The following is a 24,884-nucleotide window of genomic DNA, read 5'->3' as shown; positions in this document are numbered from 1 at the left end:
AACAGTCAGGGAAGGGATGTCCATACATTTTTCTCTATCAGATGCATTCTATCTGCTTTCATGGCCAGAAGTTTTTAAATCATACCATTCACTGGGGTAACTCAGAATTTACACTCCCTTGTATATTTCCCCTTATCTCTCTAGCTTTCACCAACAGTAATTGCTAATAGCATCATCTGTTCTATCATCTCCATGGGATTGTAAATTTCTGGAAAACCAGAAACAGATCATGCATTAATGTTCTCAATACAGAGCCTTAAACATATTTGGTGCTCAATCAAGATTTTTAATTTCAAGGGAAATTCCTTGAAAATCGAGGGAAGGATCATCTCTGCTAATGTGAACATTAAAATAAATGTCATAATATAGGTTTATATATACTTAGAGACAATGCAAATAATTCAGAGAATATAATTTATCACATACATTATTACTAAAAAATAATTGAAACATCACCCATCAAATTAAAAAGTCACCTAAAATGTACATTATCCATTATGAAATAGAAAAAAATCTGAAAATGGAAACATATTGTAACATGTCCTGTGGATTTTCATCTTTATTGTGAGTGAAAGGCAATGGAAGTCATTTATCTGTTCTATAAGAATTTGAATCCCATGGCTCTGCCTCATTTGAAGAATAGCTTCTGTCAGAAAGATGGCTGAGAAAACTTGCCATCTCTCCAAAGATAAACAATTTAGCTTGCTGCTTTTATGAAGTAACTCTATTTATAAATATTCATCTCCTCATAGGGAATACAAATTACTTCAGACTAGCTGCTGAATAGTGTAAAGCAATTTTAATTATGGCAGGTGTATAAAAGAGTGGATGAGTGTCAACTCCTGTTTTTCTTATGCAAATGTGATGTTATTCTTTGGTACAGCATATTAAAATTCACAATGAAATAGATTTGTATACCTGCAATTTAAAGATGAATCCTCTATGCTTTCTTCAAAGTAGAACATAAATTGTTTTTCCTCATTGTAGAATTACTTAAAATCTTCATTTCAGTGTTAGAATGCTTATCAGAATTAAACCTTTAGATGATTTAGTTTTCATTTTCCTTCACTATAAATAAACTTTCAAAAATGTATAGGACTTAATTGTTGTTTCTACAAACAGATTTGATAAAGAAACTCACAAACTTAACAGGATTTTCAGGAAGAGTCATATGGATATCTGATACTGAGTAACCAACACATGAGTTTGGAAGCATATAAGTACACATACTTCCTTTTCTTCTTTTTACATATTAGTTGTAAATAGTGGGTATTTTATTAAACAAACTGACTTTAGCTTTAGTCCTCAAGCCTTATAAAGAGGCATCAATTAACACTGTGTCTTTTTATGAAGCGTGGTTGAACCTACACTTCAAATGACTAAGGCAAAGCATGGTGGTGATGTGGGTGGACACAGATAGATAAATAACCAGTATTCCAACTTCTGCTCATCTGGTATTATGGCCAAGGTTGTTAATCCCTTTAGGCGCCCTGAGCAATAATATAAAAGGGCAGATTAAATTACATCTAGCTTTTCTTTCAGCAACAAAATTCAAGTTCTAAATTTAGGAAAGTGATACATGTTTTTTCTATCCTACAGAACGTTATTTAGCATTTTGCTAGATTTAAAATGTTAGATATAAGAATGTCATATAAAACATGTCCCAGTCACTAATCACAATAAATTATCATCACCTAATTTATTAACTTGATGAACAGTATACAAACAAGCGAATTCTCTCTCTCTCTCTCTTATCTGTGCATGTACACTGTGTGCATGCAGACACACACACTCCATATATATATATATATATATATATTTATTTATTTTTGCCAGTCGCGGGCTTGAACTCAGGGCCTGAGCACTTGGACTTTTCTCAAGGCGAGAGCTCTACCACTTGAGCCACAGAACAACTTCCAACTTTTTTCTATGTAAATGGTACTGAGGAATCACACCTGGGTCTTTGTGCATGCTAGGCAAGCACTCTACCACTAGGCCAAACTCCCAGCCCCTATATATTCACTTTTAAAGTACCATTTATTTCAGTTGAATGTTTCTTAAGCTATTCTGTACTAAGAGCACATAACATCCATGTTGGCTAAAGCAGCAAAACAAGGTGGGCAATTTTCAAAAAGGTATTAAAAAATCATCAAGAATTCCAGTCCCTGATACATAAAATACACCTTAAAGTATACAATTAGCATAGAATGATTAGAAGTTGTTTTAAATTTAAGTTTAGGCATAAAATTATCTTAGAAATATATGTAATACATTAGTTATCTAGTGTAAAATAAAGAACTGCGCTTCAAAACACAAATGAATATATACACACACATGAGAATTCCTTAAAAGAATCTATTGATAAACTTCTAAAGAGTTACTTCATTCTCTAAAATACCTCTATGATATGGAAAAAAATGATTTAATTTAGGGTCCTTTAAGTTAAAGTTTTTTTCTACAGTAATTAATTATGCTCCTATTTTGAAAGTTTTCTCTTATTATGTAATAAATATCTAATGTCTCTAGGTTTATGAATACAATGTGTAGGAATTTTGAAATGCTATAAGGCTTTCTAAAATATTATGAAACAAAAAGTATACAGTGAGCTATGTGCTGAACACATGCCCATAGAGTATGTTGCTCATTTTGAACTTAAATGCATATCTTTGATTAAAAAGAACCTTATAAGCTCTTGAAAAATGACCTGTATACTTTAATTATTGTTGTTTTAGAAAGTAGCACTAAGGATGGTACATTTAGAGTCAACACTGACATTTTCAAAGTACTCCATTTGAAATGACTTGACCAAAAATTGCTAAATTTATTTCTACTTTATAATTTATTTCTATAATTTAAGTTTAATTTATTCTATAATTTCACTTTATAAGTTATTTCATAATTGAATCCACTTTATAATTTATTTCTATAATTTATTTCTACTTTATTGCTCAGTTTATTTCTACTTTACATTTATTTTTTCAACACAAATTCTTTGAGTTTTAAGCATAGAGCTGTATTTCATAAGCTAGTGAAAATATATATTATAACAAAGTCAATATCTTATCTAATGGAGAACCATTGTATCAGATGAGAATAATTGCACTCCTGAAATTTACACATAAAAAACTGGTTATGTTCAAGGGCTTTATGGTTGTGATTATTGTTCTTATTGTACTATGTTATTTCTCTTCTCTTTTGTTGCCCTTTGGCTAATCTCATATTGTTACAGTATCTGACTTTGTTACCTGGCATATTTTATATATGTTTATTTGTTTACTTGAAATAGGAAAGGGAAGGCAAGAAAACAAGATGATTGGGAGGGGGTGGGAGGAGAGGAATGGCGACAAAGACATGAGAAGGGGTATCAGTGTGTGAGAAGTAATGCAACTACTATCTGGCAAATGTAACTGTAACACCTCTAAATATTACAATAAAAAATGATTATGTTAAGCTGGGCGTGGTGGCTCACACTTGTAATCCTAGCCACTCAGGAGGCTGAGAGCTGAGGATCTTGGTTTAAAGCCAGCCTGGACAATAAGACCCTGAGACTCTTATCTCCAATTAACCACTAGAAAATGGGAAGTGGGGTTGTGGCTCAAAGGTAGGGCAGTAGCTTTGATCTCAAGAGCTCAGAGACAACGCCCAGGCCCAGAGGTAGGGCAGTCTCCTTGAGTTGAATAGGTCAGGGGCAGTGCCCAGGCCTGGAGTTCAAGACCCAGAACACATTAAAAAAAAAGAAAGAAAGAAAAAAAGAAAATTGGTAATGTTGCCTTCCAAAGTTCTACGTTAATTTTTCTAATATAGATGCATTCAAATTTCACATTAGGTTCCCCTAAAACTACACAGAATAACTATAACTGTAGTAATCTATAACTATAACTTTTTTTAGCTAGGATAATCTTGCTTTAATTCCATTTCTTCAATAGAATTCATGGTCTAACTTCTACAGGTTTTCTGAATGTGTCTGTCTGTCTATCTATCTATCTACCCCTCTACCTATCTATCATCCTTCTACTGGTTATCTCTTAGTACTGGGGATGGAACCCAGATAATAGACACCCTACCATTGAGCCTTAACCCAGTGACAGACATTTAGTTTTACCTTCAACAGTATAGAGTCCATTAAAGTAGAAATCTAGACCATTAATCCTTGGCCCTCTTGCCTACATGGGATCAGTAGAATCACAATAGACACCTAAGGCTGTTGGACCCTAAGCAGATCATTGAAGGAAAAGGGTCATCACATGTTAAGACACTCATTTTATGATTGTGCAACAGTCAGGATAAAGTTTGAACTATTATCATCCGTTCTGACCTTCTGAGTTCATTTATGCTACTGTAACAGAAGAACTTTACCAAATGATAAGGAACAGAAACATATTTTCTCCTAGTTCTGGAATCTAGAACGTCAAAGATCAGGGCTCAACATCTGTTGAAAGCATTGTGTAGTCCTTTAATAATTGTCATTAAGTCATTTACAAGCCAAAATGCCTCTCATGAGGTCCGTGCACCCAACATGGCTACATTAGGGAATAAGTTGGTCCAAGCTTTCATGCCAGCCCAATATGAAGACAATGCAAGAAACCACTCTACTAGGGAGCCTTGAGTTTAATATACTGGTCATTCTGAAAATCCCAAACTATAGACCATTTTCCCCCAAGATTAGTGCCTGTCATCTAGTTTCTAGTTTTGTTGTTGTTGCTGTTTTGTTTTGGTTTGGGGTGAGCAATCTTATAGTGGGAATGAAAATCTAGAGAAAAAGATTTATTTTTGGACTTGTTGCTGGGATTTGAACTCAGTGCCTTCCACTTGCTAGGTTAGTGCTGTGCTACATGATCTGTGCCTTCTGACCTTTAGTTGTTTTCAGATAGGGTCTCATGCTTATTCCCCATGGCTGGCCTTAGATGATGATATCTCCACCTTTGTCCCATGTATAGATGAAATTACACACACATTTCCCTGTGCCTTGTTTGTTAGATGAAATAATGTTTCATTTACCATTTTGCCTATGGCAATCACAAACTACAATCTTCCCATCTCCATTCCTGATGGAATTTGAATTATAATCACTGTATTATATACCAGTATGTAGATTTAATGAAAGGAACTTCTGGACTCTGAGTATAGAATTGCTAAATATAAAAGATGTTTCTGAAGACCAAGACATTTTGAATTTGGATATTTAAAATCCTCTTTTACATAGCTTTGATGCAATTGTCAAATACATCTAATATTAGTGTGTATATAGAGAGACAGAGAGGGAGATTGGGAAAGGCAGAGCAGGCAGGCAAGAAGGCAGGAAGGCAAAAATGCAGGAAGCCAGGAAGGTAAGGAAGGAAAGAAGAAAGAAAGGAAGGAAGGAAGGAAGGAAGGAAGGAAGGAAGGAAGGAAGGAAGAAAGAAAGAAAGGAAAGAAGGAAGGGAGGGAGAAGGGAGAAGGGAAGGATGGAAGAGAGAGACAGAGAGAGAGAGAGAGAGAGAGAGAGAGAGAGAGAGAGAGAGAGAGAGAGAGAGAGAGAGAGAGATATGAAAATAGAAAGATAGAAAACACTCTCTAAAATCAATCCTTACTACCATTATTGATTGTTCAGGATTTTAAATGTACTGGATACTAGGAGTCAGATTGAAACTGAGAGTCATATCATCAAGTAGGTAGCCAAGCTGACATGTATAGGTATAGACACTGCTAGGAACTTGTATATAAAACAAAACAAAATAAGCAACAGAGATTTGCTTTTTTAGAATTTTGGCTAGTTTTAGTAACTTCATCCTTAATCTTTCCAACTTAACTTATCCTCAGTTAATATTTTAAACTCATTTAAGATATTCATTCACAAATGCCAATGGGATCTCCTATAAATGACATGGCTCAGGGGTTGCCTGGCATTGATAGTTATTGATGGTTGGCTTACTCAGCTTCAACTAAACAGGAAGCCACGGCAACCAGGATTCTACTCTTTGTACATACATATAAAAGCAGAGTTTTGCATGAGGTAGATTCTAAAATACCTGAGGAATTAACACAGATCCTTGGATAACTTTTACTAAATGAACAATGAACTCTTTCAGTAGTGACGGTGTGGAGGAAGAATGTGAAGAAAAAAGTAAGAAAGAAATGCACAAAACATTCCTCATAAAATGATCAAAACTGTTTCTCATATTGATTCATAATTCTCTAACAATCAATTCTAATAATATTTTCTACCTACTAGTATAAAATAAACACAATGTGTATGACCAGACCTTAATCCAGATACTTATACAACTTGAAAAATGAATATACAGTTAATGTAGTTCAACAAATTTATCTTCTAAAATGTATCTTCTAAAAAATCTAATATCTATTTACTCAAAATCAATATTTTATTTTTCTCCAAAAGCAATATTTAAAGGCATTAAAATTCTGCCTTAATGTCAAATATTTATTGTAACATTTAGAAGTCAAAGATAGTTGTTTTAGAGGTAATTTCATATAAGTGGTTATGACACTGAATTTCATTTCTAAAGCTGGAATAAATGACATTTTAACTCATAGCCCCTTCTAACTGCATTCCTGCTAAGAACTCCTTCAGCATCTGGGCTCTGAGGCTTTTACCATTTCATGAATAAATACTAGGTTCAGCTTGATAATCCCTCTCGCATCAGTGGCACACACTCTACATACACACACGCGCACACACACACACACACACACACACACACACACACACACACACACCACAATGAGACAAGTATAAGACTAACAGCTAAACATTGGTATTTTTCATTAGTTGTTTGTAACATAATCCCCAAAATATTCTCAACTAGTTATTACATGAAAATATGTCCAATCACATCCTAAAATTAGAATGCAAGTTTAAGTAATATAGTACCCCATAGAAGTTTCCATGAAGTCAAACACATTATATATTAAATCAACATACTTTAATAAGGAGGAAGTAACAATTTGCTTTCATCCCAAACCAAAATTTTTGTCTTACTCTCCACTTAAGCTTATAGGTACTTTGTTGTTCCTTAAAATAAATAAATAAGTAAAGCCACTTAATGCTCTTTTCCTTCTATGATAGAAAAGTGCTTATCCCACAGTTGAAAATATTAAGTAAATAACTAAGGGATATAACCCTAGCATAAAATAGTTTATCAAAATTTATAAATCATCCTAGAAAATAGAGCTGAATAGAATGTATATGTTATGTAATTAGATTTTCACACAAAGGTTTTAGTGCTCTCATCATATCAGCAGGTTCTGAAGACTAATGGGAAAAGGAATTGATGTGATTATGTATAACAGTGGTGGGAAGCATGGCTTTTAAGAGAATCAGCTTAAAAGAAAAAAGCTCAGTGGTATGAGCATTAAACCTGTCAAAATTCTCAGCTAAAGATCTGCCCTCTGTGCCAGCTAAACCTCTGCCCAACTCCATTCCAGAAAGTAATTTTCTGAAGCCATGCTAGGCCCTTTGATTGAAAATAATGTCCTAATTGCTTTCTTCTAACAAAATTCCAAATACTCTTTTTGGTGATGATAATGAACTCATTCTTTTATTCCAGCTTAATATCCCAGTCTCTTGGAATGTTGTGAGTAGTACCATTCAGAAAAAAGGGAGAAAAAGAGTCCATGTGTTTAAATTTATGGAGTGACAGTCTGGCTGGATGGACCCACAGAGCTGGAAGCTTTTGATGCCAGGAAAACTGCTTCTATAAAGAACTCAGATTCCTATACAATGCATCGAGGCTCCAAATCTCTTCCCATTTTCTCCATGATAAGTATATATGAACAGGGAACTGTTTTCTTTAGAGAACAGTTAGGCCTTTGACTGCACACCAACACAAATTAAATCATCCAATATTTTTTTTTCAAATAGGAGATAACACAAAACATGACTTAAAAGCTTTTTTTTCACTTTGGGTTAAATTAGAACAGCTACTATATTTCTAAGAAGTTATGGAAAGTCATAAAAGAGGGTTCCAAATTGTTCAACAGACAGAATCACAAGTTTCATGTGCTTAGACTTCATCTTGAATTTGTTTTCAATTAAGTCTATTGCATGGTTATGTGTATATATATATATATATATCTATTGATCTCTATATGGAGACTTTAAACATATGTTTGCTAGATATATAGAAAGATAAATTACTGTGATATGCTTCACTGATGTTATTGAACAAAAGGCTCTTGTATTAAGAATTACAGTTCTGTGGAATTATTACTCTAACAGTTACAAAGGCCTTGGAACTGGGAGCATTTAAATACATAACTCACCAGAGTTTTTATCCTGGTCCTCACACTAAGCAGTTACTACAGAGCTGAATGTCCTAATTATAATCCAATAGCTAAATTGTTTGAAAAGTTAATCACCCAATTACACAGTTATTATAAATCTGTAAAGGGAAAACATAATAAAATTACATCAGGAATATTATAACCACTTTATACATTATGAGGTTTGGTTATAGTCATTTATAAAAGAATATATAAGTTAGAAAAGACTAAAAATAATTCAGCATGATTATTTTTGTTTTATGGACTACCTACCACCAGTATGCAAATATATATGTATATTTATGTTAGACTCAGATGTTTATACCTCTTTTCCAGAATTCTTTCTCTAGAGAGTATGTACACACACACACACACACACACACACACACACACACACACATTTAAGAAGTTTAGAATTAGGAGAAAATGAAGAAAGGGATGACACAGTTCAAAATATATATGTACTTATTACCTAATTTATGTAACTGTAACTCTTACATGCATCACATTTACAATAAAATAAAGTAGTACTTACTTGAAAAAAGTTTAGTAGATAATATTTCAGACCTAGAATTCTATACAGAATCAAGCATTATTTTTTCAGTAGACTTTTTTAGAAAATCAGATATTCTCTTCCATGATATTTCAATGTCCTTGGTCAATCAATTCTATATAGTCCTTAAACTTCACATTGGCCAATACATATATAATATGCATATATAATGAATAAATCTGTATTTGAAGTCAGATATCTATGCATTTGGTTTGGTAGCCATGTTTTAATTAGGTAGAAGATTTTATACTTTTACTATCAAAATTCTTAAATAACATCAAAGATTAGAGTTGAATACCATATGAGATAATTTCAATGATCTTCCTTCTAAGGCCATATATATTAATGTCATTAGAAAGAAGTAAAAGGGGGCCAGGAATTTGGCCTGGTGGTAGAGTGCTTGCCTAGCATGCATGAAGACCTGGGTTCAGTTCCTCGGTACCACATACACAGAAAAAGCTGGAAATGGTGCTGTGGCTCAAGTGGTAGAGCTCTACCCTTGAGAAAGCCCAAGGACTGTGCTCAGGCCGTGAGTTCAAGCCCCAGGACTGGCAAAAAAAAAGAAAGAAAGAAAGGAGTAAAGGAAAAGGTAAAGCCAAAACCATACTATTATTTGTAAAAATTAGAGAAGAATATTGAACATTTATTCTGATATGCTACGTTAGTTTTTGGGCAAAGAATGTAGGAGCTGCTATAATGTTATATTAAACATAGTTAAACTCAGATATTAAGACTGAAGGTGTGGGTCATTGAGAGACCATTTAACTAACATGTACAAAACTCTACATTTCATTCCCACCACTGGTAGAAAAGGAGAATTCAGGAGAAAGAAAAACAAGGAAGGAAGGAAGGAAGGAAGGAAGGGAGGGAGGGAGAGAGGGAGGGAGGGGAGGGGAGAGAAATCAAGAAGGAAAGAGAGAAAAGGGAAGAAGGAAATAGGAAAAAAAGGAGGTGAGAGTTATTTTCATAGTATTCAGAAAATGAGTAGTCAATTAATATGTTAAAGCTGTAGTGTTGCACATATTTTGGAGATGAAATAGCATGTAGTGAGTTTGCTAATATTCATATTAATTGCCTGGAATTTCTTCACAATTTGTATTGTGCATGTTTCAGGTTACTTCTGATTCTACTCAAGCACTGTTCATAACTAATTTTCTCCTTTTTCCGTACTTCTAATTTCTAGTGTTGTCATCATCACGCTACAAGGTCTGAGCAGAGCCTCCAATTGTAAAGGCTGTTATGCACAGGCATTCTGTAATAAATGTCATTCCTCAAAAAGTAAAAAGCACTCTTTAAGCAGAACTATCATTCTCTTGAATACTCAAAGCAGTTGATTTGTTCTAGAGAAGGAAAGCAGGAAATGATTATTTCTGAAAAGCTTCCACCTTGGAAATTCAGGATGGACTGCCATCTTTACAGCTCAACATATTACTTCCTGGCCAGTACTACCCTAAAATAGCACATGGCTCAACACTGAGGTCTGCCTTTTCAGCTCTTTCTTGCCAACTCATACTGTGTGAGAGGAAAATGCCTAACCTCCTGCCCTTTGCTTAAAATAATGGCTTCTTTTCACAAAAGAAGTCCTCAATTATATGTAAATGGAAATGCAGAAGGAATAAGACTTGGAATCTGTCCAAAGCTGGAAGATCTCTTTCTTGATATTTTATGCTTATAGTTTTTCACAGTAATAGAACTAATACCAGAGTGGCAGTTTGCTTCATATAAAAAAAAGTTTAGAAAATGGAAATATTGAGTATGTCTCAAGGCTCTATTTGGTTAACGCAGAAGGGTTATCCATGGAAAATGATATCCAAGTTGCTTCTCTGTAAGGTCAAGTGTAAGCTAAAGTGAACATATAGAGATATATCTTGATAAACTGACAAGGTAAAGCAAGGAGAGTAAATAATAAATTCCTCTCTAGTTAGCCTTCCAGTCTTATAACCAAACCACAAAAGGGGATCTCACTAAAATGAGCCTGTTTTTCCCAAATTGAAGAATTGTCCATTGAAGGAAGAATTTTACCTGCTTTTGAAAATGAATATTATAGAAAAGTCTATTGTTCTAAGAGAAAACAGAAAATACATTAGTATCTTTCATTCTACTATTTTTACTTTTTATTTTTTTATTACTTTAAAAATTGGTTTATAATCTTTTTCCCATTTATGGGTACAGTGTGGTAGTTCAATAGATATTTTTAGTGTATGACAGTCAAACCAGGTTAATATGAAGTAGTTAAGGCAGTATTTGCACAAAGTAATATTGCATTCTTGTTTATTATAAGGAATATAAATAAATTACCAAAATATTTTAGAAACATAGAAGACAAAATATCTGGTTATAGGATAGAAGCAATCCACCATTCTGCTTCTATGCATATTTGCTTATATTACAAATAAAATTATATAAAATATAGTCTTATAAATATACATAGAAACATATGATCAATATGTGAACAAATATAAAATAAACTACCTTGCACCTCTTTAGTCATTTTGATTGATAGAGTTGAATGTAACTAAAATATGTTTACCTATATCTGTAGTACTTCTCTTAAATATTACACTTTTTTTCAAGAAACTGCTTTGGTTGAGTGACTGAACATTCCTAACACATAAGCTCTTTCATCAGGCTTAAGAAGCCCAGAACAATAATTCTTTGTACTTTTGTAGAAATTGTAGAAATATTGTACCTTCTCACTGTCTTAAACTCATAATGTCATAGCATTATTTGGGGGACAACAGAATGAGGCTCTCTATCATCTGAGAAAACTCACCTGGAATAAGAACTATACTTTTTAACAAAAGAAAAATATAGGCTTCCAAGTTATTCCCAAGAATTCTCGAAAGAGATGTACTGCATATATCTTTTCTATCCTGACATATGCAACATTTTCACAAGGCATTCTTTATAATACCTGAAATTTCCTTCCAACTCCTTTCCAATTCCAGCCTACAAGAAAGATTTGGCTTTATTTCACATACCGGAGTCCCATGTTTATTATTATAAGAAGAAACAGACTACATTTCCTTGCAATTTTCACAGCAGCTATTGCAGTTGCATCTCAGAACAGTTTCTTACTCATGCCTTTACAATAAGAAATTGTAGATTACACTACACAATTTCAACTAATGTCTGTGTCACAGTGAATTAAATGCATCCATCTATTACTGAAGTCAGTGACAATGTCCTCAAGATGAGAAACACAGCTTTTTGTTCAAATTTTGTTGATCTGGGGCTTATGAAAACATGTAGGTAATGCTCAAGATGTTTAGGAGACATTTAATAGGACCATTGTAAGAGTACTTAAAAGACACTGCAGTAACACAAGGTTCCCTGAGAGCTAAATATTTCAATACAACCAGAATGAGCATTTCCAAGATTAATGAAGAAATAAAGGTCTGGCCTCATTTTTATCTATGGGGTAACTATTTTCAACAAATGTATCTTGTAATGTGAATGTGCCTAGAGTTCATAAAGACACAGTCTATTATTTTGAGTTTATTGTCTATGAATAATTCCTCTGCTTTTGAGTTTGGTTCACTGGTTCTCAGGAATCATCTCATCTGGTATCTAATCAACTAAGATTACTGTCCAACAAGACAAATATTAGAAGATAAATGATGTTTTATTTCCTTTGACTTGAAATAATTTTTTTTTCTCATTTATGGGCTACTGATAACCTCAAGACTGACAGCTTTATTACTAAAAATCCAACACTGAATGAAGGCAAAGAGAATAATAAAGTAAATAAATAAAAGAACTTATCATTGTAGGTAAGTTTAATTCCTATTTTTATACTTATTTCCCAAGACAAAATTTACACTCACTTTCATGCACTAATGTCACTGTCATGCATATCCAATGTAAATAAAACTTTATATTTGTAATGGCAGATTGATCTTTAGTAGCGAAGAGAAAAAACTATTTGAAAATGGAACTTCCCAAGGAATTTTAAACTTAATGGTCATTTTTTTCTGAAGTTTTAGGTAATTTAAATGTAACAGAGTAGAAGGCATGTTGTAGTGGGATGTTTTCCATGTCCTGGCTAACAGAAGCTAAGATTTAATAAACAGCTTTATATAATTGACTTTTATGTCATCACATTTTAAGTATTAAATGAATTGGTGTTGAGTTTTCATAGCTTCATAAGTGCCTTAAAATATTTCCTTGAATACCTTGATAATGAAAATTTTAAACCACAATAAACTGACCACAGAGCTAGTGTTTTGTCTGTTCATCAGACTGCATGAAGCCCCTGGAATACTGAATGCTCCCACTTCCTTCAGATAGTCCACAAAAGTACACAGATAAAAGGAAGATCCGTACCTACCCAAATTATCTTTTATTTCCCCTTTTTGCTTGCTGTGGGGTTTGCACAGTGCTAGGGACCTGTCACTTAGCTTCTTTGCTCAAAGCTAATATTCTACCACTGAAGCAATAACTCCATTTCTTGCTTTTTTGATGCCTAGATAGAAATGAGGCTCACAGATTTTCCTGTTTGGGCTGGCTTTGAGCTATGATCTTCACATCTCTACCTCGTGAGTATCTAGGATTAAAGGTGAAAGCCACAGGTGCCTGACTTATATTACTATTTAAAAATAATACGATAATTCCAAGGTAAAGAGATAAAACTTCCACATGACTGAATTTTGCTTTGGTAATGGAGACAGAAATATTATGTCATCTTGCACGAGTCAACTTTGAAACTGTGTTTGCCACTCACTATAAGACACATAATACTGGTGATAAAATTTCTTACTTAGTAATTTTATAATAAATATCCTTATTAGCTTACATGATACTTGCTAATCTAAATAGGAAGCCTCAACTAAATTTTTTTCATATTTTTTTGTAATTAATAGAAGGGTTACATTATATTCACCAGATAGAAGGTGCATTACTTCACAAACATTGATACCCTTTCTGATGTCTTGGTCCCTATTTCCCTCCCATCACCCTCGCCCCTCATCTTGGTTTCCTCCCTTCCCTATCTGACTTAAAATAGCCAAATACACATATGTACAATATATCAGAAAACCAGGTGAAATACTGTAATAAGATGAAATAATCAAGGACAGCAAAAGAGGTGAGAGATAACAAAGTACATTAAGAACACAATCACTCATTATATGGCTTTTGTTTCTATATCCTGGAGGTCCTTTCATTTAGCATCATTCTATATTGCCTTATGTATCTAGGTTTTGTCCTATTGTAAATCTCTGTGAGGAGAGCCTGAGGTTTCTACTGATTATGACAAATGAGGGAAACCACTGAGCCTATCTTAAACATAACCTCCATAAATTTCTTTACACAAGTAAGTATTCTTTTCATTTTTAAGGATTGTTGTCCTTAATGTACTATGCTATCTCTCACCTTTTTCTGTCTCTTGGTTATCTCATATTGTTATAGTATTTTACCTTGTTATCTTATATATTGTATATATGCTTATTTGGTTTTTTGAAATAGAATAGGGAAGGGGGAAAACAAGATGAGGGACCAGGGTGGGGAGAGGGAAATGGGGACTAAGACATGAGAAAGGGTATCAAAGTTTGTGAAGTAATGCACCTTCTATCTGATGAATATAATGTAACCCTTCTATTAATTACAATAAAAATATATGAAAAAAAAGAATTTTATTCATCTCAGGTATGGAAAAGACTCTAATATTTTAAAATCATCTCATGCTGATATAAAATAATGTGGTTAATAATTATGTGAATACATTTACACTTCATTCCCTTATTTATGGATATATTTACACAGATTTAAATTATGTGATTATGATGAAATTTAATCAGAAAATTTCCCTTATGCCCTTCTGTCTGAGCTTCTATGCTACCATAAACATAATGCATCAAAAATGGCAAACAATAATCTGTATTGTCAAGCCATGGATATCATAAGAAGCATCCAAGCTGTCTGATTTCTCATTAAGTTCAAGATCCTCATGAAGAATACAGAGATCCTTAAAAGTTAGTATCTGAAGGGGGCGGGAGTTTGGCCTAGTGGTAGAGTGCTTGCCTTGCATGCCCGAAGACCTGGGTTTGATTCCTCGGTACCACATACATATAAAAAAAGCTGGAAGTGTTGCTGTGGCTCAAGTGGTAGAGCTCTAGCCTTGAGAAAGTCCAAGGACAGTGCTCAGGCATTGAGCTGAAGCCCAGGACTGGCAAAAAAAAAAAGTATCTGAAGTAGGATAATAATATTTGGTGCAATGAAAGCATTAAGAGCTTGAACATATATAGGTATGTTTGCTAACATACTGATCTCAAAAGTATTTTAGAATAAGAGAAAGACATAGCAGGACACCTGTCAAGGCCATTAAAGTAGGCTGAGATTATGTGAAAAGTAAGCATTAGAAAAGTAGGCATCTAATCAAAGAACCTCAAAACACTGACAAATCATTTAAAATTTGCAGGGCAAAATGTCTATTAAGAAAGCAATGAAATAATTAGGAGATGATTTTGGAATTACCTGAAAAGGAATAGAGAGAGTGTGTATAAATTCTTCGTATTAATTGGGTACTCATGGCTCATATCTGTAATCCTAGTTCCTTGAGAGGGTAAGATTTGGAGGGATGATTTTTGAAGAAAAGTCTTCAAGACTCTTTAGCCAGCTAAATGCTGGATGGGAGATGTGGGTCAAGTGATAAAGTCAGCAATAAGAAAGAAATCCAAAAAGAATGAGTTTAAGCCCTGCCACCTAAGTTGTTTATGTACTTCTCCATATCAAAGTAATTTTACACAAAATATTCTTGTAAGCATTGAAATTCAATACAGTATAAGTTCATAAAAGATGGAACTCACAAGACTAATTTTAAAAATCCATGACTCTATGAGGATAATTCAACCTATCAGTTACTGAAAGAACAGAAGATAGAAAATCAGTGAAGATCTATCTATCTATCTATCTATCTATCTATCTATCTATCTATCTATTTCTCTTGAGGATATTAACGGACTAGACATAATTGGCATTGAACAAAAACCCTAAGCAATAAGAACTGAATATATAATCAGTTTATTCTGTCACCAACTAGGATTAAATAATTAACATGGTATCAATTCTGTAGAGATCAATAACAGAAAAATCTACAAAAATGCCCAAAGATTTATCCATTATCACACACATTACCAACACATTTCTAAATAGTCTATAATTATGAGAAGAGGGAGCAATAAGTAAAAGAAAAATAAACTGATTTTAATCTTAATAGGTTTTGGCAGAATTTATGGAAGACTACTAAAGTATCTTTTTGAGGAAAACATGAATGACTAACCTAGAACCAATGTATAAAATCAATAACTCAAACTTCAACTCCATGTAGTTCTAAAACTAAGAACAAATACATCATGAGGCAAGAAGCGATTAGGTAATAAGGAAATTTAGAATAAATAAATGAAATGTTACCTGGGATCACTCATATGGTCCTAGCTACTCAAAGATGTTGGAAATTGAGGATGGCAGTTTGAAGCCAGCCCAGGGAGGAAAGTCACTGAGGCTGTGTCTCCAATAAAGTATTCAGAAAAGGCAGAAATTTCACTGGGGCTCAAATGGAAAAGTGCCAGCCTAAAGTGAAAGAAGCTCAAGGACAATGCACAGGCAGTGAGTTCAAGCCCCAGGACTGGGACTAGCTAACTAACTGAATAAATTATGAAATAAATAAATAAATAAATAAATAAATAAATAAAATGTTGAATGGAGAAAATTAGCAATATCAAAAGTTGTTTATTTGAAGATTAATAAATAGATACACCTTTAAACTGATATGAAAGATAAACAAGTTTTCAATACCAGAAATGAAATAAAACATTGTTACAGATCCTACAAACTAAGAAATGTAAGGAAAAGTATAAATAACGTTAGTAAATTGAATGTTTTAGATTAATAAACTGAATTACCAGCTGAAAAATACTTTTTCTTTTTTTATATATTTTTTATTGTAATTAATAGAAGGGTTACATGATATTTGACAGATAGAGGGTGCATTAATTCCCATACATTGATACCCTTTCATATATCTTGGTCCCCATTTCCCTCCCCCCCACCCCCACCCCTCATCTTGTTTTCCCCTGTTCCCTATCCAATTTCAAATAACCAATTATAAATATATCCGATATAGCAGGTAACAAAGTGAGATGCTGTAATAATATGAGATAACCAAGGGACAGCAAAAGAAATGAGAGATAGCATAGTACCTTAAGAACAACAATCATTCATTATATGGCTTATGTTTCTATATCCTAGAGATCCTTTCATTTAGCGTCCTACTATATGGCCTTTTGCATCAAGGTTTTGCTCTATTGAAAATCTCTGCTAGGAGAGACCAAGGTTTCTACTGATTATGACAAATGAGGGAAACCATTGAGCCTAAGTTCCTTTGAGTCTGGCTTATTTCACTTAATATGACCTTTTCTAAGTCCGTTTCCTAACAAATGGGACAATGTCATTGTTTCTGACAGAAGCATAGAATTCCATTGTGTACAAATACCACATCTTGTTGATCCACTCATCAAGTGGGGTTCCATATCTTTGCTATGGTAAATAGTGCTGCAATGAATATTGTTGTGCTGGTGGATTTAGTATGTCCTTGTTTCTGGATGATTGGGTAAATGCCAAGTAGTGGAATTGCTGGGTCATAGGGGAGCTCTATGCTTAGACTTTTGAGGAACTGCCATACTGCTTTCCATAGTGGTTGAAAGAGTTTGCACTTCCACCAACAGTGTAGTAGTGATCCCTCCTGGCCACATCCCCTCCAGCATCTGTTGTTATTAGTTTTCTTGATCCTAACTGGAGTGAGGTAGAATCTTAGAGCTGTTTTGATTTGCATTTCTTTTATGACCAGAGATGTTGAGCATTTCTTCATGTGTCTATAGGCCATTTTTATTTCTTCTTCAGAGAAGACTCTCTTTAAGTCTTTGGCTTAACTAAGAATGTAAAGGACCTTTTTGATGAAAACTTTAAAACCCTGAAAAAGGAAATTAAAGCAGAACTGAGGAAATGGAAAAACCTCCCATGCTCCTGGATGGAAGAATCAATATCGTGAAAATGATAATCTTGCCAAGGGCTATCTACAAATTCAACGCAATACCCATCAATATCCCAATGTCATTCTTTAAAGAAATAGAATAGGCAATCCAAAATTTCATATGGAATAATGAAAGACCCCGTATAGCAAAAACACTTCTTAGCAGAAAGAACAGCACAGGAGGAATTTCAATACCAAACTTTATACTCTATTACAGAGCTATAATTATTGGTATTGGCACAAGAACAGGCCTGAAGACCAATGGAATAGAACTGAAGACCCAGATATTAAACCACAGACCTATGGCCACCTAATCTTTGACACGGGAGCCAAAAAAATAGAATGGAAGAAAGATAGCCTCTTCAACAAGTGGTGTTGGCAGAACTGGTTAAGCACATGCAGAAAACTAAAGTTGGATCCTTCTTTAACACTCTGTATTAGAATTAACTCCAAATGGATCAAAGACCTGGAGGTAAAAGCCGACACTCTGAAAACTTTACAAGAAGGAATAAGAGATACACTAGGCACAGGTCGAAACTTTCTTAATAAGGACCAAGAATCACAACAAATCAGAGAAAGGCTGGATAAGTGGGACTGTATTAAACCGCAGAGCTTTTGTATGGCAAAGGACATAGCTAGTAAACTAATTAGGAAGCCTACAGAGTGGGAGAAGATCTTCACCAACCATACAACAGAGAAAGGCCTCATATCTAAAATATATCAACAGCTCAAAAAATTGAATCAATCCAAAACTAATCTCTAAAATCTTTTTCTTTTCAAGTGATTCACTACATCTTAAAATAGAAACAATATTTATTATACTTAAATCTAGTAATCATATTTTTATTATTTACTTGTAGATATCTTTATTTCTATTTTAGCAGCTTTTTACTAAGTACTAGAAATAATTGACATAATGTTATCAAGCTATAATGCATTTATTCTTGATTTTGAATTACAGTATATTCTAGAATCTGTGATATTAGAATTAGATTTATTCAACAATTTTTTTCACTGATGCATTGCAAACAAAACAAGGCTGCCTTGAATATAAGTAGCTGTTACCTTTCCTATGAAACTTCCAGATTTCAAAGTTGCACTTAGAGGGAAAAAAAATGAAATGTCTATAATTGTGAAAAGTGAATCTGCCAGTCTTTTCTAAAGTTGTTGTTGTTGTTCCCACAAAAAATTGAAGGTCAAATGCGGTAGCATGACATTTATTTTCATTTGGAAAACTGGCACAAAATGGGAATTATTACCATTGGAAAATACTAATAGAATTTGTAGTTCGCTTTCCATGAAAGATTGAGGGAGCACAAATATAACCCTCTATTATCATCTGCAGTTCATTCTTACCCAGAACTGAGAGTCAACAGGCTGATCTTTAGATCATTGTTGAAGTCAACTCTAAATCACTGCTTTGTAAACATTACCACTCCCTCAATCCACCACAGAAAGACAGAATGGAATATGAATGGAAGGAGAATCCCTGTTTCACACAGGGATTGAGTGCAGTTCTTACAGGGACTGCAAGTAAGACCAGATGAAATGGATTTTTCTAAAGTTTCACCCAGAATGAGACAGGTAGAGGATCCTGTTATAGCAAGAGAGAAGGTTTCAAGAATAAACAGTCAACAGGCACAATAATTCTGAGGGAATTCAAGCATGTACAGAGATATCAAACAAGGGATACAACTGTCTAATACAAGTTGTAATTATTTTAATTTACTCTAAGCATCTCCTTATTCCTGAATTTTGGTTTATATAGAAAGTAAAATAAATACCCATATGTGAAATGTAAGGCAAATAAAGTAAATATGTGTTTAAATACATGGACATTAATATAGATCATAATTCTATAATATAGTTCTATATTTGGATGTCAGAAGTAAGCCATTTTTGGAGAATTCAGTCACTTAAGAAAATCATCTTGATGTGGTATTTGTACACAATGGAATTCTATGTGGCTGTCAGAAAGAATGACATCGCCCCATTTGTAAGGAAATAGAAAGACTTAGAAAAAAATCATATTAAGTGAAGTAAGCCACACTCAAAGGAACATAGGCTCAATGGTTTCCCTCATTTGCCATAATCAGTAGAAACCTTGGGCTCTCCTAGCAGAGATTTGCAGTAGAGCAAAACCTAGATACATAAGGCCATGTAGTATGACGCTAAATAAAAGGACCTCTCCGATATAGAAACAAAAGCGATATAATGAGTGATTGTTGTCCTTAATGCACTATGTTATCTCTCATCTCTTCTGCTGTCCCTTGGTTATCTCATATTGTTACAGAATCTCAAGTTGTTATCTGATATACTGGACATATTTGTATTTGGTTATTTGAAATTGGATAGGGAAGGGGGGGAAATAAGATGAGGGTCTGGGGTTGGGGGAGGGAAATAGGGACCAAGACATGAGAAAGGGTATCAATGTATGTGACTTAATGCACCTTCTATCTGGCAAATATAATGTAACCCTTCTATTAATTACAATATATATATATATATAAAAGAAAATCATCTTGAATTGGCAAAAACAATTGTTAAATAGTTTTTGCCAAAAGTGTGTGTGCGTGTGTGTGTGTGTGTGTGTGTGTGTGTGTATGTTTTGGAACATAGTGCCTGTGCCCCTCCCTCATAATCTAACTGCATACCTATGATCTTAAGGGGAATGTCTAGCCAGTTAGCTAAAGAAGCAATTAGAAGCTCACACACTGTAAGTTCTAAATACGGTTCCTTCAGTGCGTATGGTGACCTTGGAGAAGCACTTGGAAACATAAAAACAAAGAAAAAAGAAGATAGCCCTTGGATAGATAAGTGTCAGTCATGATGCTATTTGAAATTGAAGATTACCAAGAATGTCAGGGACAACAGGCATGGGAAAGTCTGAAAGAATACTCTTATCAAATGAAATTGAAAACATTTTCAGTGATAACCAAATTTCATGCAGAGAAGAAAAAATGCAACAGAAATATTCATATTCCTGAATAGCAAGGTGCTTTTCTTTTGCTTCTTATTTCATCTGTCCAATTAGCATGGATTGTTTGACTCACCAAAGTCATGTATCTATAAGTATAAAAAACATACTTGAAGGCTCATACATAAGCCTGAGTGTTGGTGGCTCATCCTGTACTACTAGCTACTGAAAAGGCTGAGACCTGCGGACTGTGGTTCAAAGCCAGCCCCGTCAGAAAACTTGTGAGTCTGTTATCTCCAATGAGCTAGCAGAGAGCCAAAAAGTGGAATAGTGACTAATGTAGTAGAGTGGAGCTAGTCTTGAGTGTAGAAAAAGCCAAGGAAGAGCACGAGGACTGAGTCCAATTTCCAGAACTGATACAAAGAGACAAAGAGAAAAACAAATGCTTATATATACATTTGGTTATTCCTTCAGAGGACATTCTATCTTTAATGTATATAACAAGTTGAAGTTGCATCTTTCCCCTAAACTTTTGAAGGCAACATCTTTACACAAAAATAGTTATAAACATATTCCCAACTATTCGTGCAGATGCTTCTCAATTCATTAGAATAGTATGCCAACCTTTATGGAGAAATAGAAGAAACACCACTAGAATACCCACAGAGTAAAGTTTTGAAGTTAGTGTATCAGATTTGTTGGGAGAATGTCTTAACAAATTAAATCCATATAGATTTTTTTTCTGCTAATGAAGGATGTCAGGCAAGGTGTGGTGGCTCACACCTATAATCCTAGCTACTCAGGAGGCTGAGATCTGAGGGTCAAGGTTCAAAGCCAGCCTGGGAACAAAAGGACCTGAGACTCATCACCAATTAACCTCTAGAAAAGCAGGAAGTGGGGTGTGGCTTAAGGGTAAGGTGATAGCCTGGAGCGGAAGAGTTCAGGGACAATGCCCAGGCCAAGTTCAAGCCCCATGACCCACCAAAAAAAGAAAAAGAAAAATGTCAAAAGAGTGTATCATAGTCAGGGGAACAGAAAATTTAAAGGTGGTAGGCTTTGAGTTTTTCATTATCTCTTCAAGAACATACTATGGACAGAGAAGAAACTTACGGGGGAAGCCTAAGGCACTTTAAGCATTTGCATACACATTACCTTGAGGGACTTTCATCTATTAGCCCATCATTCTCAATAGTCCTATCATCCAAAAAGCATTACAGTAATACTTTCCATATTCATCCACAGCAAAATTCAGTCTTTAATTGGTTAAATTTTTGTCTTGATAAAGCAAAACCAAATAAGACTGCAGATAATTTTCCCAGAATTTTCTTTCCAACTCTCTTACCATTAAATGTTAAATAAACTCTTGCTTGGGGCTGAGAAGATCCTTTTACACAGATAGAACAAATAAGTACTCCAACCAACATGAAAATTGTCCGGAATGCCATTTCTTCAGTTTTGGAAGTCAATATCCAAGGGAAAATACCTTTAAAAGAGAGATAACAAGTTTGTGATATCTCATTTCACAGGCTAGGAATACAAAATCACAGTGATCTAGACAGAACAACCTATTCACAAAAGTTACAGCTGAAATTCTTCAGAGATATAAACAGTAGGAGGTGCTGTGACTTAGCATCTCACGTGTGAAAAGGCTGATTTATTGGGGTCTGCAAATCTCCGCAACCAGAGAGCTGTTTCATCTTCTTTCAAAATAATGCTAACATGGAAGAGGAATAAAGCAGCAAGGTAAAGTGTATTGATTCCCAGTGGAGAAACCAGTCTGGCAACTAAGCTCTTTAAAAATCTATTCCATTAAAAGGACTTGAGAAAAATGCCAGTAGGGCACTGCTCCCTCCCCAAGGCAGGAATAGAGAAATCCCACACATGCTTGTGTGTGTGTGTCTGCTTGCTTCCGTATTTATTAACTCTTTGGAAGCACTTGTCTGACATGATTTTTCTATACATAAATCTGTGTACTCAATCTTAGATTAGTAAAATCATTTAAATTAGCTATGTGGCAATTTATTCTGGTGACCAGGCAGCTGTTCAATGATGCAGATGAGGTAACCATGGACTCCTGCCAAATTCAAACCACTAAGCCTAGTGGTGAGTAAGCCAGTGAGTCTTGAATCCCACCACTGCATATTTGAAATAAATCAACCAGAAAGTGGGCTGTCAAAATTCTGATAGATAAATCAAGGAGACAAGTATGGATCTCTACAATTGTACCTATAAAATTGATACGTGCTATTAACTAATGTCTAGATACCAAGAAGGGGAAGTGTCATACTAAGACAAACGACAGAAACGAGAGGAGAAGGAGAGGAAGGGTGTCTGAGAGGGGAGACACTATGCAAAATAAGCTCACAATCTTTAAGAGAAATCTCATCATTTGCATACTTATACAGTAATTATATAGTAAAATGCAGACAGAGTATAATATAGAAATATGTTTCTACAGGTAACAATACTGACTTCCTACATTATGGGGTTTTAATTGAAATTACATAATGGATTGTATTCAATGAAGAATTGTCATTAAACACTGGAGACTGTTTCATTGACACAGAGGAAAAGAGCAATTAGTCCAACACTCAATCTGCAACAGTAATTCTAAATGGATTTCACAGGTTGTGCAAAGCCTAAGTGATTTAAGGAAGAAACACCATTGCTTCTTTGACCACACAGAGGGAGGAAACCCTAGAAGTATTTGTGTTGGTAATTTTCAAAAGAAACAGTTTCTTCCTGCTGCCACAACCTCTTCACCCTGTCATCCCTAAATTAACTTCGAAGAATTAATTTTTATGGGTGACTTTCCTTTAGTAATTTGCACCTTGGATTTCTTGATTTTATAGTTAGTGCCTGGGGCCGGGGTTGAGGGGGGGAGAAAAGAAATAAAAATAAAGACTATTAAAATGCTCAACCTCAGTCTGCTTGTTAGGCAGACTGGTAATATTTCCATGTTTTTCACATATTCTAGCAAATTACCCTAATCTAATCAGATATGTCCCCTAGGGGAACACAGAATAAATTACAAAGGATAATACTGTAGATGAAATCAACAGACCAGGCTGGTTTCCACCCCGCCTAGTCCTGAAAGGTGAAAGCCAAGTGTCTGGCTCCCCTGCGCCTCCCTCTCCCCCCTCCCCCCCCCCGCCCCACAAAGTACCTTACAAAGTCTTCCCTGGAACTCGCGCAGTTCCAAGCTGTCCGGGGTTATCTGCTACTGACCGCGCACGAATGTTAAATAAGAACGGTTGGATTCGCCCCCCCCCCCACTTTCCCGGCACCCAGACGTGTGGCTTCAGAACGCACCAGAACGACACCCAACTTTGAACTCTCCGCAGGTGTCACCGCTTAAAGCCACAGGCCCGCGGCCACAGGCAGGAATGCCTTCCTGACAAACCTGGTGGAGAGCAGGGCCAGACTGGAGCACCCGGTGGATGAAAAAGTCATTCCATTCACCCTAAAGTTCTATTCGGGTGAACGCAGCAAGCTGAAAACCACCACGCAGCCCAGCTTACCGAGGTTGGAAGAGGATCGGCTCCCGAAAAGTCACCAAGGCTGCTATCAAGTTGGAGACCCACCCCCCCTCCAGTCTAAATCCTTTCCACGGAAGATCTTAATCCCGAATCCGTTCCCCAACAGTACGATTCTTCCCCTTCGCCACCTCTACTTTCTTTGTAAAGGAACTCTCAGTACTGCCGTGCCGTGGCACCCGGAGCCCTTCTCTGCGACGTTCAAGCGGGCACCTCGTAGTGAATGGAAAGTGGCCCCGGCCGGCGCTGGGGGGTGGTGAGCGCACCGGTGTCCGGTTACAGCGAGGCGGCGAGCGGCTGGGGCTGCCCTGGCGCACCGCCCCGCCGGATCGCAGCGTCCGCCCCGCGCACCCCACCCGGCCGCATCCCTGGGGCCGCGAAGCCCCACCCAGAGCGCTCTGCCCGAAGGGTGGCGGGGAGCCCAGAGCCAAGAGGGAGGAGTGAGCTGCCCCAGAGATGCGGGAATGCGATGCCTTGGGCCAGAGAACCTGCTCCAGACGCTACCCGGTTCAGCAGCCCGCGGTGGGGAACAGAAAGAAGAACTTGCCAGGGTATGCCCCAAGGTTGTCTGTTATCCGCATCTCTTGA

At 35.5% G+C, this 24,884-nt stretch overlaps 1 protein-coding gene across 1 annotated transcript in view; it reads right to left on the bottom strand.

The window, feature by feature from the left end:
- Sema3c (semaphorin 3C) overlaps positions 1-24,570 on the bottom strand; it is a 144,404-nt gene extending 119,834 nt beyond the window's left edge. The window contains exons 1-2 of the mRNA XM_090332899.1: positions 24,282-24,570; positions 22,103-22,243 (exon numbers count right to left, since the gene is read on the bottom strand). Of these exons, the coding sequence (XP_090189025.1) occupies positions 22,103-22,205 (103 nt within the window). The 5' untranslated portion in view covers positions 22,206-22,243; positions 24,282-24,570. The remainder of the gene's footprint in view (positions 1-22,102; positions 22,244-24,281) is intronic.
- Positions 24,571-24,884: the final 314 nt, after the last annotated feature.

Source organism: Megascapheus bottae, chromosome 5, assembly GCF_031878675.1.
Source record: "Megascapheus bottae isolate mThoBot1 chromosome 5, mThoBot2.hap1, whole genome shotgun sequence".
In the NCBI taxonomy this organism is placed as follows: Eukaryota; Metazoa; Chordata; class Mammalia; order Rodentia; family Geomyidae; genus Megascapheus; species Megascapheus bottae.
This window is presented reverse-complemented; position numbering and strand designations above follow the sequence as displayed.